This window comes from Tympanuchus pallidicinctus, unplaced genomic scaffold, assembly GCF_026119805.1.
Source record: "Tympanuchus pallidicinctus isolate F22 unplaced genomic scaffold, pur_lepc_1.0 scaffold3, whole genome shotgun sequence".
In the NCBI taxonomy this organism is placed as follows: Eukaryota; Metazoa; Chordata; class Aves; order Galliformes; family Phasianidae; genus Tympanuchus; species Tympanuchus pallidicinctus.
This window is the reverse complement of record NW_026294747.1, coordinates 43,462,326-43,478,431: the sequence shown is the minus strand read 5'-3', so window position 1 is coordinate 43,478,431 and position 16,106 is coordinate 43,462,326. Positions and strand designations below refer to the sequence as shown.

Below are 16,106 nucleotides of genomic sequence, written 5' to 3'. Positions count from 1 at the left end.
TCCAAACATTCCAAGTAAAATCTGCAGTGAAACTTGCGAAAATGTTGTTAGTTCCAAGACTTCAACTGAAGAAAATTCTCTGATCCACTTTCTGATGGCTCCCCTGTGCATGTGTATCCAGTAGGAAAATATTCTCCCTGATTCAGCATATTCTTGATAAGTTAGCTGTGAAGGTGAGCTTTGAACTCAGGTTTTTTTCCCATGACTAAACATGATTGAATACCTGAACTTTCATTGTCTGCATCATCTTGATGTTTTCACAAACACTTTTCATTTTTTTATTTTCTGGCTCGATTTATTTCCTCTGATACAAGTATAAAAGAGTATCAAAGCATATTCTGCTATTAATATAAATTTCATTACTAGCATAGGTAAAGCGACTTTAGGAGAGTTTAGGAACTAAGTAGCTTTGAAAATGTTTATCTGTTCAGGTACTTCCCTGTTTATTAAATTTATTGATTATCATCTATAGAAGTTAATTCTAATGTATACAAAGTGTTTACTTAACAGTCAATCTATAATGATAAGGGTTTGACTGTGATTGTCTGAGTAAAAGTAAACCTTGAGGGCCTAGAAAGGAAGATACTGATCAATTGATCAGAGCCATCTTCCAATGTTCTTGTTTCAACAGCTAGGAAGTCCTTTGTGTTTGAGCTGAATGAATGTGCTTCAAGTCGCATACTGAAGTTGGAGAAGGATAATCAGAGCTTGCAGAACACAATCCAGGAGCTGAGAGATGCCTCCTTGACCTCCAGAGAGAGCAGCCTAAAGTTTGTGGAACTGGAAAAGGAAAATCAGCAGCTTAGCAAAAAGGTAATCCTTATTTACAGGAACAAACAGAGCTCTTCAGTTTTTGGGCACAGTGTGTGCAGGCCTTTACAGCATTCCTGAACGATGAGGGATTCACTGATACTCTCCGTAAGACTGGGCATGTTTCTGGCCCCTTCTAGTTAATCTTGTTCTGACAGTGTATTCTATTGCCTTCTGCTTTACCATCTACTTGAGTACATCATTCCAAGCAAAAGTGACTGTTTCATAAAAGCAGCCTTTCAGTGCTCATTTGCCAATAGATTGTGCTGTTGATTTTGTCCCTTTTTGTCGTCTTCTGGCTGTCAGTAATAGTTGGTCTACCAGGTGAGGACACCACAGCTCTTTTGAAATTTCTTGTTCATTTGAAAGTTTTATTTGACTTACATGAAAATATTAAAACAAAAGTCAGCTTAGTATATTTTTCTTTGCTGTCCATAATCTTGGATCAGCTCATAAATTTGTCCTTTTGGCCCTTACGTATTCTGCAATATCTTCTTCCCTGCAAATATCTGGTTTCTTTTAATCCCAGGTAGCAAACATGCCATCACTTTTTACATGTATTTGTCTATATTATACTGTATTATTAACTGTTAGTTCATTTAGCTCAAATGCCAGCTCAGCCTATGTGTGAAACGTAGTGGTCCATTCATCTCCAACTAATACATCCATTTTTGTCTGGCTATTCTGAACACTGATGAGTTGAGCCAAATGGGGAAAGAGAATGTTTGCTAGTCTGAATATAAAAAAAAAATTTCCCTGTCTTTTCTTTTTTTTCCATATTCCCACCTTTGGTAAATCATCTAGAGAACAGACTCTTTTTCTATCTTTCCCACTGCTGCTATAACTTGTGTGCAACACTAATACAAGGAGTCCTCTGGCCTACATATGGGGTAACTGAATGCTTTGAAGGGCAAGGTGAGGAAGAATTTTTATATGAAATACTGGTCATAAATTACTGGATCATACCTGTCAGCCAGGGAGAACTGAGATCTATCAATGGATTGCTCCATCTTCTGCAGGGATTCCTTTGCTGTCAAGTTGAGAGACTAGTTCTGCTTCTTGGGTTTCTTCTGTGTGCAAAGAAAATGGAAAAATTTCAGTTCAGCTTACTCTTCCTTCCATGCACACTTTTATGACCCTTTGAGTATGACTAATTCACTGTAGCTCATAATTTACATGCTTAAAATTTGAGATCAAGAAATACAGAGCGCTCAGCAGATACCTGTGGTGTGCAGCAGTTTGAGTCATTTGAACAACTGTGGTCAGTCTTTGGCTTTGCCACAGGCACATTCCTGTGGGCACCTCCAGTTATGGCACTGTATTGGTGCTGGCAGCTGTGATCCCAGCATTAGTCTGATGTTTTCAGCGATGGTTGAATGTGTTGACATGGTGGGCTCACCTACAGGTTTAGTAGTTAAATAAGATAATAGCCAGTAGTGGGGAATTGTGTGGTGTGAAGGGACCACTGTAGACCAATGAGAGAAAATGACAGTTAAAAAAAGAAATTGTGATACCCATGGTAAAGTCATTTCACTATCATCCACTGGCTGAGAGTTATCAAAAATTTTGACCAGAGTATGCTTGGCTGTCTACTGATGTGCTGCTTGGAAAGATCACCTAACCAGAATGGGATTATTTAGGTAGCACAGGAGGGGGTGGTGTGAAGGAAAAGTCCTGTACATCTTTTTCTTCTTTTCTCTGAGGGGAGCTAATTATAGAAAACTCTCAGGCACAGTCTAGTAGCAGCAGTAAGTGCCTGTTCTCCCTGCATTCTGAACTTCTTGGAATGGAACAACTTGTAAACAGTAATTTCTTACTTGCCTCCAGTGCTCTCAGAAGTGCTAATGAAGACTAGCTATTACTGAGTTACTGAACTTGTGTTCCAGTCTTTTCTGAACAGCTTCTTCGAGACCAATGATCCTAAACACGGTCACATTTCTAAATGTTAAGCCCTTCTTATCTCCCATCTGGGCAGCCCCTGCTTGTTTAAACACTTCCTGTAATGAGGCAGATGTTGATACAGGCAGAGCCCAGCCTCTGGCTATTTCCCACTTATAAGAATTATTGTTAAAAACATTCTCATTGACATTTTCACTGTTGGCAAAGTTCATAATACCACCATAGAAAATTAAGCTGTAGGGTTTCACAGTACTTTAGAAGGATAAAAAGGAATGTTTCCTGAACTGGAGATCCTGGCTCTTTAAATCTCTGGCTTCTAAAGAGCTGCTGCTTTACAGTGCTCAGTTCATTATTAGTACAGCTTTCAAAAGGGAGTAGTAAGAAGACATCATTCACTGTAGGACTGGGCTCTTGTTCATAAATCACTGAAGTGCAGAATAGTCACCTGCTGGGAAAACAGAGGACCAACATACCAGAGGGAGAGGGAAGGTAAACTTGGAAACCAGTTTTCCTCTGTTCATCACATTTTAAAATTCTTTTGCTCACTGAACTGTTTTAAGAACCTTCTCGGTATTTGCTGGTTAAGTGAGGCCTTCAGTGATGGAGAGAGTAGGAAACATGTCCCTCAGAAAAGTGAGCATGAGAAATTGTAGCCACTGACAGAAGCAAAATGACACTGAGGCTGGTGAATCATTTTTCATCACTGTGTTCCTTATTCTAATAAGCACTATGAGAAAATGCAACTCCTTCAAACTACGCTTCAGGAAGGGAAGGATTATATCCTGCAGCCACAGTCCTCATCTCATTCTCCTTGGTTGTTCAGAATACTTTTAAGTGTGGACTGTCACCATATCAAGGTGTGGCTGATGTGTTTTGCTGTGTTTTTTCCACACAGATTGAAAAGTTGCAGAATCAAATTGAAAAGGAGAAGCAAAGTAATCAAGATCTGGAGACCTTGAGTGAAGAGTTGATAAAAGAGAAAGAACAGTTACAAGTTGTCATGGAGACTCTGAAAGCTGACAAAGACAGACAGGTACAGACTTCACAAATGTAATCTAAAAGCGTATGCTCAATTATGGGAATTTACTGATGCCATTTAGAATGTTTGGTTCTCTCAGGGATACAGGGCATTTGAGAGCTATTATACATAAATTTAACTTGTTCAAATATAGGTAAAAGCAAAAAAAAGCCCAACAAGTTTGGCTAGCTACTGCTTCTCCTGTTGCCGTAAGGACATCTTCAGGCTGTTGTAAGAATGAATCTTCCTTCTTTAAGGAAAAAAGGTCTGAACTTTACTAAATGGGCACTGACTGGTTTTAGGATATGCAGATAAAACTACATATTGTTGCAGAAGATTGGTCTTCTGCCAGCTGGATGTCTTGACTTTATTTAATTTTATTCAACCTCTTAGTCTATTTTAAAATATGCTGAGAAAGCACTTACATCTTCTAGTTTGATAGTTTGAATGCCTTTCAGCTCTAAAATGCTTAAATGCAGTGCTTGGAAGCAACTCTGTTACAGGCTCATGCCAAATGTCATCTGTATTAAGTAGACTAATGATGAAAATACATAAGTACATCATTGAAAGGCAGGGTATATATTTTTGTATTGGAATTTGTTCCAAGTTTTGTGGAATGAAGGTTAAATAACAAACTGCCTTATTTATGTAGTGCTTTTCATCTTGAAGGAATCTTCTGCAGGCTTCTGCCTGGGAAATTGCGCTTTTCCACCAAAGTCATGAGTTTCAGTTAGATTGCTTGTGGATTTATTGTGTTAACAGCTAATGATTCACAGGTAGAGCAAGAAGTGAAAACAACAGCGTTATCAGTCACCAGAAGAGGGCAGATTCTGATCTTTCAGGGCCAAGTCCTTTTTAATTTTTGTGGATATTTTTTAGATAACATTTGCAAATTGCTGTCTAAATTGTGATTTCTTCAGCTGGAATTCAACCAGTTACATAAATGTACTGCTTTTACTGAAAGTGTAATGAGATACATAACTACTACGAATTTTCCATACTTTCAGGGTTTCTAAATTGGGTCTTCAGATCACAAAGACAGGAATGTAAACCTAAACAAAAAGACAACACGTGATTGATAACAAATCATCCTCTTCAAGGTGTTCTCTGAAGGCCTTTTGTCTCCTTTATCTCCCTGCTTAGACCTTTCCTAGTAGAAAGAATACAGCACCATTTTTCAGTTCATAAGAGTACCAAGATACCAGAGGTAGCAATTTTTTAAATTAGTTTGGGTTGTTGGTTTAGGTCAGAACTTTTTCTTGTGTAAAATAGATGTTTTTATTAACAAGCAGCTTTTTTTATTTTAACAAGCATGCTTTAGAACTAAATTATAGTGAATATGTAGCACTTGCATGACTTATTTTTGGTGGGTTTTTTTATAATATAGATAAAGGACCTTAAACAAGAAAACGATCACCTGAATCAAGTGGTCTTATCCCTGAGACAAAGATCTCAAGTGAGCAGCGAGGCAAGAGTGAAAGATATTGAAAAAGAGAACAAGATCCTTCATGAAACAGTTACAGAAACTAGTTCCAAAGTCAACAAGCTAGAATTTGAGAAGAAGCAGTTGCAAAAGGATTTTGACCAGGTTAAAGAAAAAGTGGAAAGAGTGGAAGAAATGGAGAAAGAGCTCCACCGGCTGGAGAAGGAGAATGAGCAGCTCACAAAGAAGGCAACAGCAATGAAAACAGTAACAAAAAAAGTTGAAGTTCTTCAGCAGGAAAATTGGGATCTGGAAATGGAAAATAGGAAACTCAGAAAATCCCTGGACACATTCCAGAACGTTTCCATCCGGCTTGGGGACCTGGAAAGGGACAACAAGCAGTTGGATGAAGAAAACCTGGAGCTTAGAAGAGTTGTGGAGACCATGAGATTTACCAGCACAAAAATGGCACAGATAGAAGCAGAAAATAAAGATTTGGAGAGGGAAAAAGAGGACTTAAGGAAGAATGTGGAAATGTTAAAAGTGCTGAGTAAGAAATCAGAAAGGCTGGAGCTAAGTTATCAGAGTATCAACTCTGAAAACCAGAGACTTCAGCAAATGCTGGAGAACAGCAACAGAAAGATCCAGGATCTAGAAAAAGAAGTACAGGCAACAGAGAGTGAAAATCAAGTCCTTCAGAGAAACCTTGAGCAGCTGAAGATTTCTGCTAAAAGTCTGGAAAGGTTAGAAAAAGAGAACAAAGTCCTAGAACAAGAAATATCTCAGCTTGAGAAGGACAAAAAAGTGCTGGAGAAAGAAACAAAACGGCTTTGGCAGCAAGTGGAGCTGAAAGATGCTATTTTGGATGATAGTACAGTAAAGTTGGCAGTTGCTGAGAAAGAAAACAAGACACTAGAAAAGGAAATAGCTCAGTTCAGAGATTCATCTAATAAGCTGAAAGAATTTGAAAAGGACAACAAAGATCTCATAAAGCAAGTTACAATTGATAAAAGAACACTAGCTACATTGAGAGAGGTAAGAAAAATAATAATACAATGTTGTTTTATATTACAGCTCTGTGAAGTCGCAAAGGAAGCCATCTGTCCTATGGCTGTTTATGACTGTATAAGAGATCTTCACAGCCTTGCTGGGAAACACTGCATAGTGTAGTCTTGAAAGGTGCAACCTTCCAAAAACTCGGCGACCACAAATGAGTGTCTCCCAATGAAATGTTCTTAATGCAGAGTAGAGTTTTAACACAGCTCCCACATTGCTGATACTGTCTCTGACTACCAAATAGTTTGCTTACATGAAAGTTTCCAGTTAAGCCTGGAAATGAGCGCATTTGTTCAGAACATGCTAACATCCCCATTCTAAAACAGACTTCTCTGGGACCTGAATCATCCCAGGTAACCAACTTGGCCCTTTCAGTAACAGCTGAACTGAACTTTTCTTTAGGTCTTCCTGCAATGTTTTTCCCCCGTAAGATTCCACACGGAGTGAAAGAGTCATAAGCAGCACTGTTAATAATCAGCAGTGATGTCTTCCTGTGCCTCTATCCACTGCAGCAGGCAGTATTCATGCTTGTGCCTGTAGTCATCCTTCAAAAATACACCATTTTCATTACCACATTGGCAAACCAACTATGTGTGTGCCAGAGCCTGGCAGTCTTAGAAATGGCATGTGAGCTGAATCAGGCTGTTGCAACTTTTTGTCATGGCCTGCTCCAGCTGCTGCTGTTCTGCCAGGAACAGGATTTCCTGTGAAAGAGCATTCAAAGTAAAACTGTCAATGTTACAGTAGCTTGGTGAAATGAATAAGTTCAGCGAGGCTAATGCAGTAAGCAATTACTTATTTGCGTATCTAGTTTTATTTTACTATTTGAAGCAGTAGTATAATTTTCTGGATGAAAAATATTTATCAGAAACAAGTTGCTTCTATTCTGCTTTCCATACAAATAAATAAAATAATAGCGTTTCTGAAAAGACTCCTTTATAATCTTTCAGTTCTCAAACAGCTGCAAACTTCCAGTTATGCACCTCATACATAAACATATCTTCTCCCATTTACTTTCTGTGGAAGAGTTCCTGTATGTTGAAGAAGGGATTTGTTTACAAACCATAGATGAGCATTGATCTTAACATTTTTTTCCATGGTTGTTTAAACATGTGACTAAATTTATCGTATCACAGAACTGTTGAATACCTACATATGTTTAACAAAGTGTCTGTTATTGTGGATTTATTCTTCTGTTTCGTATTCAGGTTTATTTTTTCTTTCTTGATTTGCTTCAGTAATTTTGGGCTTTTTCCATTTCTTGTTGAAGAAAACTTTTGAGCAGAAACACGAGCAATGCAGGTCTTCGATGGTATGTTTGCAATTCAGAAAATTTTGAGCGTCAGGAACATCTGAACTTCACAATGCACCGACAATTTGTCCTTTTTAAACATGTGACTGGTGCTGTCCTCACTTCTTTTTGGGCTCAGAGAGGTGGGAACTCCCTCTGGTGGTGCCAAGTGCCCTGAGCTGCACACGGCCATCATGCTGGCAGCAAGCAGGAGTCTCCTGGCCTGCTCTCATCCCCTCTTTTGACAAGTGGGAAGGATTCCAGCGCTGGCGGTAGTGAATCAGTACAGTGAGCAAGACTAAGGTCAAAAGAAGAGTTTTTAAGATTTATTCTGAGTAAGCTATAAATAAAAGCCATCAGTTCAATTTTGCACTCATCTGGCACTGATGAAGATTTTAGACTGACCTTCTTGGGACTGAGATTTTATCTCACAACTTTTTTTTAGTGTTCTTGAAAAAAATCTATTGTGCTGGATAATTATCACCATCCTTTGCACAGCAGCTAATTATTTAGTACTGTTACAGGATTTGGTTCTGGAGAAGCTGAGAAGTCAACAGTTGTCTAGTGAGCTGGACAAACTGAGCCTGGAACTGGAGAAGATAGGATTGAGCAAAGAGCTGCTGCTACAGGATGACAATGGCAATGATGACACGTGAGGAAACTGAGATCTTCTAATCATTCTTTTGACTCTGAAGGCCTTTCCTCAGCTGAATTCTCAAGCCCTCTGCCTTTCATTTTGGTTCTCATCTGTCTCTCTTCAGTTCTCCATACCCATATTTCTCACATTAAGCATGTTTTTCTATCAAGTTTTATTTGGAGGAAGGAGAAAGTGCCATTTTCGCTGTCCATACCAGTCAATCCCTTTGTTGAGCAGCTAGATAGCTATTCTGTGATCCACTGTGTATGTTCCTCCAGGTATTCTTTACAAGTAAGAGTAGTGTCTAAGTGTCCATTACATGGTGTGTGTCATAACTAATAGGTGATCCAACCACCTGTTAATATAAACACACAGCTGTGAACAAAGAAACCCTAACAAGAAATGTGTACAGGCCTCTTAGTAAGATCTGGTTAGAGAAACAAACTCGCCTTTCAGGAGCCTTTAGTGCTTATTGCAGATTTTTCTCTGTGTTAAATATGTAAAAAAGAGATGTGAGAAGAAATCTGTTGTGTAATTATGGTAAAAACAGAAAAAAAATCCTTAAAATCTTATGGTTGTTAGATATTTCTATAGAATTATGCTTATGTGACCCTCATTAAAATTGACAGAATTTTCTTAAAGCCTGTTCCCCAGGTATAATGTATTGGGGGTATCTGCAGCAATAGAGGAACAAGCAAATGTATAATGTATCTGACAATTAGACGAAGTCTTCCATGTGGATGGTTTCTCGTTTCTTATTGGCAGATAGTGAAAAGCATTTCTCTTGTGTTTCAGAAAATACAAGATTCTGGAAAGCAAAACTGAATCAGCACTGAAAACAACACTAGCTGTGAAGGAGGAAGAGATTGCAGTGCTGGAAGCTCAAGTGAAAGACACCCTGAACTTGAATCAGCAGTTACAAAATGATCTAAATATGGTAAGAGTAGTTCTGCACATTCATTTTGAAAGTGAGCAAGAACAAGTTGTGTGTACTTTTCTCTCCTCCTGCGTTCATACACCTTGCAAAAACTTTTCTGACTTAAATGTTTTCGCATGTAGCAGTCTGTATAATGACACCAATTTCACAGAATTGTAGAATCATGGAATTGTTCAAGTTGGCAAAGACATTCAAGATCATCAAGTCCAACTGCAACCTGACCATGCTACCCTAACTCTAACAGCCCTCTGCTAAGTCATGTCCCTGAGCACCACATCCAAACGGTATTTAAACACATCCAGGGATGGTGACTCAACCACCTCCCTGGGTGGCCTGTTCCAGTGCTTAACAACCCTTTCTGTAAAGAAGTTTTTCCTGAATGCCAACCTAAACCTCCTGCAGTGCAACTTCAGGACATTTCCTCTTGTCCTGTCAACAGTGAGAGGAGACCAACCCCCCTCTCGCTGCAATCACCTTTCAGGTATCTGAAGAGAGCAATAACGTCTCCCCTCAGCTTCCTCTTCCCCAGACTAAACAGCTGCAGTTCCTTCAGTCTCCCTTTGTAGGACATATTCTCCAGGCCCTTCACAAGACTTCTTTGGACCTGCTCCAGCACCTCAATGTCCTTTCTGTATTGAGGTGCCCAAAAGTGAACGCAGTACTCGAGATGGGGCCTCGCCAGTGCCGAGTACAGGGGCAGGATGACTTCCCTGGTCCTGCTCACCACACCATTCCCGATACAAGCCAGGATGCCATTGGCCTTCCTGGACCACCTGGGCACGCTGCTGACTCGTATTCAGCCATCAGTACACCAAGGTCCCTTTCTGTCAGGCAGCTTTCCAGCCACTCCTTCCCACGCCTATAGGATTGTCTGAGGTGGTTGTGACCAAAATGCAGGACCTGACACTTTGCCCCATTGAAACTCATACAGTTTACCTTGGACCATCGATCTGGTCTATCCAGGTTCTTCTGTAATGCCTTTCTCCCCTCTGTCAGATCAACATTCCCTCCCAACTTGGTCACATTTCAGGAAAATTATTAGGCTGAGTTCCACAGCAGAAATTTTTAAGGTAAGGACTACTTGCAGATCTGTTTCCCAATGGTTTTTTTTTCATTGTCACAGTGTTGTTTTTCTGTCTTATTTAATGAAAGCATAGTCTGAAGAACAATGCATTTTAAACTTCCCACCTAAGAACAGGCTGCTTGTTAGGTGACAGCGAGCTTGAGTCAAAAGGCACCTTACCAGGTAGCCAATAGACATGGAGTCCTCCACCTGTCTATTTCTTAATTTCTCTGCCTGTGAAATGAAGATAATGGTCCTTCAATCCTTTGAAATGCCTATAGTTAAATAAAGGGTATGTGTTTCTTCTCTTCAAGATAAAATCTTAATATATCTCTTTAATATAAAATCCCACTATTGAATTAGCAGTGAAGGTTTTTCATTGTTTGTTTTGAAGATAACGAAGGACCTTGATGCACTTAAGCAGAATCAGCAGGATGGGCAGCAAGCTCAGAATTCACTGAAGTATTCTGCAGAGAAACTCATTCCCAACCACCAGATGAATGAGAAATTGGACACAGGACACCGAGAGGCTACCATGGAGCTGCTGAAATTGAAAGACAGGGCAATTGAATTGGAAAGGAATGTAAGCTTTCTATTTCCTGTTATCCTGCATACTTTCTTGTGACCGTGAGTGGGTTGTTGGGACCTGGGTTTTGAACTTAGAAGAATCTGGTGGGTTTTCTGGAGCACCTGATTCTACCAAATTTTTCTGGTATCTCATAGGACTTCTCATAGTCCAAGACATTATGTCTTGAATGACATCTCTCTAGGGATGAATCCAGGTATCAACATCTGTTATACCTTGATTTACTTGTGAAAAGAGATATCTTTTGCTCTTTGATTGCAGAATGATCTTCTCTAATTACTTCTTATCCTTGATAGGACTTCAGGCAATCAAAACAGCCATTTTGTTTCTTCCTTTATCACCCTTTCAATCCCATCTGTCTTTCAGAATGCAGCCCTGCATACTGAGAAGCAGTTACTTAAAGAACAGCTGAAGCATTTGGAAACACAGAATGTCTCTTTCAACAATCAGATCCTGACACTACAGAAGCAAAATATGTTCCTTCAGGAGCACAATACTGCCCTGCAGACACAGACAGCCAAACTCCAGGTCAGGATAACCTTGTACTTATGTGCAAGGTGTAACCAGAAGGTGGAGCTTAGATTGAGACCTGAATTTCTCCAAGCTAGGAGGGAAATTGATTGTATAGCTGATTTATTTTTATTATAAATGTTGTTATTTAGAGAGAAACTTCTACAATAAGGTAACAATGCATCAAAATACAAATGTTATTTCAGAAGCTGTACTAAAATAAAAGCACATATGCTGTTTTCATGTTAATGCCATATCTGTGAAGAAGACTATGGAAGGAGTGGAAAGGGGACAGAAGTTATCATCTCCGAGAGGCATTGTAGCTATGGGTTCTGAGGGCAATTCTTAGACTTCAGACAGTATTTTAAGTTGTTGGTGGAAAGCAGATGCTTTTAAATGTTGCTTCTAATTTAAAAAAAAAAAAAAAAAGCTATTAATTTGAGAGAGCACGATTTTAAAGGTCAGCATTGGATTAGCTGACATGTTTTTATATTGTGAATTCTTTTTTATTTAAGCTTTTCAACTTGCATATTCTCAGAATTTTTGGTTCCCCATACTTTGTTCTCACTTGTAATTGAAGTATGGAAACAACATAAAATTTGATTTGATTTGGAATCAGGCTTGTGAGAACTGCTGCCCCTGTACACAGTGATGCAGTTGGTTTTGTTGACTTTGGTTGAACTGTAGTTCTTACTTACAGGTACATGAACATGGAGTAACTTCAGCATTTGTGTGTGATTGTCAGAGATAGAGCTCAGTTGCAAATATTCTAGTTTATCTGGATTTTCAGGCTCTTGGTCCATAACAGGCCACTGCTAGCATGGTGGTGCGTGTGTGCATGTATAATATGGTGTATGCTGATACTGACGGCAATACAGAAGTGATGCCCAAGCTTCCATAAATATCTTAAGTCTGCAAAGCAAACAGTGTGTTCTTGATTAACTGTGTGCTGGTATACTCTGCTAGTACATGTCTATTGCGTGTACCAGTAGGTGTAAGTAACACTTGCTTTTCATTTGAGAAACTTTAGGTAGAAAATTCAACCCTCAACTCCCAGAGCGCTTCATTGATGGCCCAGAATGCTTTACTCCAGAATCAGCAAACAGCCAAGGAGAATGAAAATGAAAATCTACTGAAGCAGAAGGAGCAGCTTAAAGCTGAATATGAATCATTGCTTCAAGACCATGAACACCTTGCTTCATTACATGAACGTCAGTCCACAGAATATGAATTGCTAATAAACCAGCACAGCTGCCTGAAAACCTTGCACAAAAATCTGGATCTAGAACACAAAGGTCTTGGGGAGAGGTATGTTCACTGCACAGGAGAGCTAGAATGTGCTCATGCTATGGTCTTAGTCTTACTTGTTGGCTTCCAGTTGTGAACAGAAATTATTGTTTTATTAGAGTAACTTTTTCCCTTGAAAATGTGTTTTCTTATTCTTGACATTATTAGGAGATAAGATGAGGATATATGCAAAGCTGTAGACTTCAGGCCTCTGACGGTGGCAGATCACAGATGACTGATGATGTTTAGCATACATGAGTTTGGATCTTGGGGATGCTTTGTCAGAAGTAGCTTAAATCCCTTTACTTCAACTAAAGATCTTTGCTATAATAACATTCTGCCTTAAAAGATTTTTCTAGTTCTAGCAGGTAGTATCTTTTGTAGTTGTACGGTGATTTCTATAAGTCAAATGGGTAATTACCTAATTATGTGTATCTTGGTGAACAGTATAAATAATTGAAGACTGTGTTAATTCAAGCTCGTGACAAGGGAGGCTCTCTGAAGGAACCTCTATTGAGCTTGCCCTGAGATAATAATACATTTATTTATTTTCATCTATCTACCATCTAAGACTTCTGCTTCAGGCCCTGCAGCTGAATTGTGAAATCAGAGTGTTCTCTTCATTATTAAACACTAGTTACAGTCATTTTTCTGACAGTTGTCTGTGGATTGAACAATGAATACTGTGGTACTGCATAAATCCCACTCTGCCTCAAAATATTAAATATATACGTTTTATATACTTCTTAAAATTATTTTTTCTCCTCAGAATATCTGTATTCAGAATCAGTTTCTGTGCAGGAACACAAGTTGAGTTCATAGTAAGTCAGTGTTGATCCTTCAGAATGGACTTAAGCCTGGTGCTAGGCTTCTTCCTGAAGACAGCAGATCTGGCAATATAATGTGCAATAGGTTGTGATAAAACACGGAAGTAATGTAGAATCGTAGTAAACCTGTTGTGATTAAAATGGGTTGTGTGACAGGACAGCTGCTTCAGCTGCTTGGATGTCAACTAAATGAGCTGTAAATGATTACACAGACACTGTTCCTGCTTACCAAGTCTCTCAGACTGATTAATGATTCTCTTTGATACAGGCTCTGCTTAAAATTATCACAATGCAGTGTGTAGGGGCAGTTTGTTAGGCACCGTTTATTGATGAGTACCAACTATTGAACAGTCCCGACCTAAGGGAAAGAGTGGCTTACTGAAAAAAAAAAGAAACAACAAAAAAAGGTTATCTCTAGTGATAACTGGTCAAATCACCTTAGTAAATGTTAACCATTTGGACTCTGTTACTGAGATATGACTATCAGTGAGAGACAGATGGTAACCTTCTTTGTACTCAAAGCAGGTTGGTTTTGGCAGTTTTAAGAGTGCAGTGTTCTTTTCAGCAGGTCAGCTAGCAAAGACACTTGTCAAGGTGGTGTGTCCACAGGCAGCCTGTATCTCCATGTGACTGCCAGTAGAAACAAGCAGCTTAAGTTAGCTTTTGGTCTCCTACCTTCATGTACAGTCAAGGTCACTGAGGTTACACGTGTGGGCCATATTTGACACAATCAAAATGTTTTCTGAACCTGAGCAAATTTAATGAAACCTTCCTCAGCTGTGTCTGCATTGTCTTAGCCCTGCAATGTGGGTTTAAAATGAGTTGAGTATAACTGCAATAAAATGCCTGACATGGCCCAGTAAACCGCAGAGATGTGGGTTTGATTTAGGAAGAAAAGTGTCTTTAGTAAGTTAGCACCATTTACCATTAATAGCAGTTTCTTCTGCAGTGAGCACAGAAAGGCTGGACCTCTTTGGCCTGCATTTTTAAGATTACTTTACATATTGCTCATTACTAAGGGGAGGTAATAACTTAGTAACAACAATTGATTGGCAGATGCTTGAGGTTTTCTCTGTGGCTTACTCTGGAGAGGACTGTAATCCTACAGAGATGCTGGAAAAAAATTGATCTAGCTGGAAAAGCAGAATCCCTGCTGTGCAAGGTTACATATTGCAGTGATTTGTAGTATTATGTTCTCTTTGCCACACCTGGGCAAAGCTGGGTGCTTTTTAAAGTTTTCTCAGTTACAAGCATCCACCAGCAGTATTTCTCCTGACAAATTAGCAAAAGGAGTGAAAAGAAATGTGATTGTTCAGGTTGAGAAGTGGACTGTGTCAGAGCCGAAGTGCGATTTGTATGCATGTGTAAGAACTTTAATAAACACTTTCTGTGTGCTTAAAATGGGATGAACATGTATGTTGAGTAGGCTACAGGCAGGGATGCCTTTTCTGGTGGTAAAGCTTGTCAGGTTGCATAAATCTAGCTCAAATACTCAGTTCTGCATCTGGAATACAGGTATGTTTGCTTGGGGTTTTCATTTGGGCACCAGAGTTGCAGAATTGCTACACTTTCACAGGTGGTCCCTTGTTTCTTTCCCTATCTCCTGGTATCTTGGGAAGTGTCTGTGACCAACCACGGCAGCTCTTACATTCAAAGAAAGCATGTACAGCTGGGCCAGACTGTTAAAGCTGTACCAGTATACTGCTTCCCTCTGAGAAGCCCTCATTAAAAAAGATGGCTTGGAGAAAAATGAACAGAGTTCTATCATAGGGATATGGCAGAAGAATTCACAACACAGGCTGTACAGAGGTGGCCAGGGTAATTTCTGCCAAGGGACTGACGGTGGAGTTTGTCTTCTCAGGCTCTGGATTGGAACATGGTCTTTCTTAAATCCTTCTTGGAACTGGATGTGAAACCTTTCTTAGCTTTCAGGTTCTTCCATTTGTCGTACAGACATGGAATTTGAAATGTCCTGGGGCTGAATGAATGAAGAACATAAATAAGGTTAATTAAACTCCTCTGCTGCCACTGCGAATGAATAGTCAAAAGTAGCTTTTGTGTGAGAGACAGGTATTTTCTTTGTGGCCCTTCAATTGTGCTAGAATTTGGGACAGGCTATAATTTGACCCTGGGAGGAAGAAAATGGTAGCCTGAAAGAAGAACAAGCTGGCAGGAGTCAGTGTGTTTGGTGCTGTCTGCTACTTTTGATTTTTTTGTTTTGAAGATTTAGTGGCTGCAGAGTAACTGTGCTCTGCTGAGATGAGAGTCAGCAGTGGCAGGTAAGACACACGCAGATGATGCTTGTTTGCTCCTGTTCAGGCACTGCTTTATCACTACTCTGTCACTCAGCTGCTGTTTTAAAAATGCAGGAGCAATGCTTCTCTGTGCCTGATGCAGGTACATCTGCCAGGGATACTGTGGGGCAATATCCTATAATCACTGTCACAGAAAAACCTGCTGGTGAGTTTGACATCCACTGCACCAGTGTCCCCAGTGGCTTCTGCTTTTTTTTTTTCTCTGTGTGTGTGTGTGTGTGTGTGTGTGTGTGTGGGGTCACAACAGGAAAAAATCTGTGCTCAGCTTGCAGTTGTACAAAGTGGTCTCAATCCATCTCATATTCTGCGCAGTATTTCCTGAATAGGAAGCAGGCAGCTTAGCAGCTCCAGGGAAGCTGAGCCCACCTAAACCATGCTGTGCCACCTGTCAGGGGAGTTGTTCCATAGCTCAATTGTTCAGTGATCCGGAGATGAAAGTCGTGCAGA

General features: G+C 39.7%; 1 protein-coding gene across 3 annotated transcripts in view; it reads left to right on the top strand.

Moving 5' to 3' along the window:
• Nucleotides 1–16,106, top strand: part of CCDC88C (coiled-coil domain containing 88C) — an 86,380-nt gene that overhangs the window by 54,204 nt on the left and 16,070 nt on the right. For all 3 annotated transcript variants that reach the window (XM_052694025.1, XM_052694024.1, XM_052694026.1), the window contains 8 exons: nucleotides 632–813; nucleotides 3,605–3,742; nucleotides 5,115–6,185; nucleotides 8,022–8,149; nucleotides 8,930–9,071; nucleotides 10,529–10,717; nucleotides 11,087–11,248; nucleotides 12,261–12,538. In XM_052694025.1, the coding sequence (XP_052549985.1) occupies nucleotides 632–813; nucleotides 3,605–3,742; nucleotides 5,115–6,185; nucleotides 8,022–8,149; nucleotides 8,930–9,071; nucleotides 10,529–10,717; nucleotides 11,087–11,248; nucleotides 12,261–12,538 (2,290 nt within the window). The remainder of the gene's footprint in view (nucleotides 1–631; nucleotides 814–3,604; nucleotides 3,743–5,114; nucleotides 6,186–8,021; nucleotides 8,150–8,929; nucleotides 9,072–10,528; nucleotides 10,718–11,086; nucleotides 11,249–12,260; nucleotides 12,539–16,106) is intronic.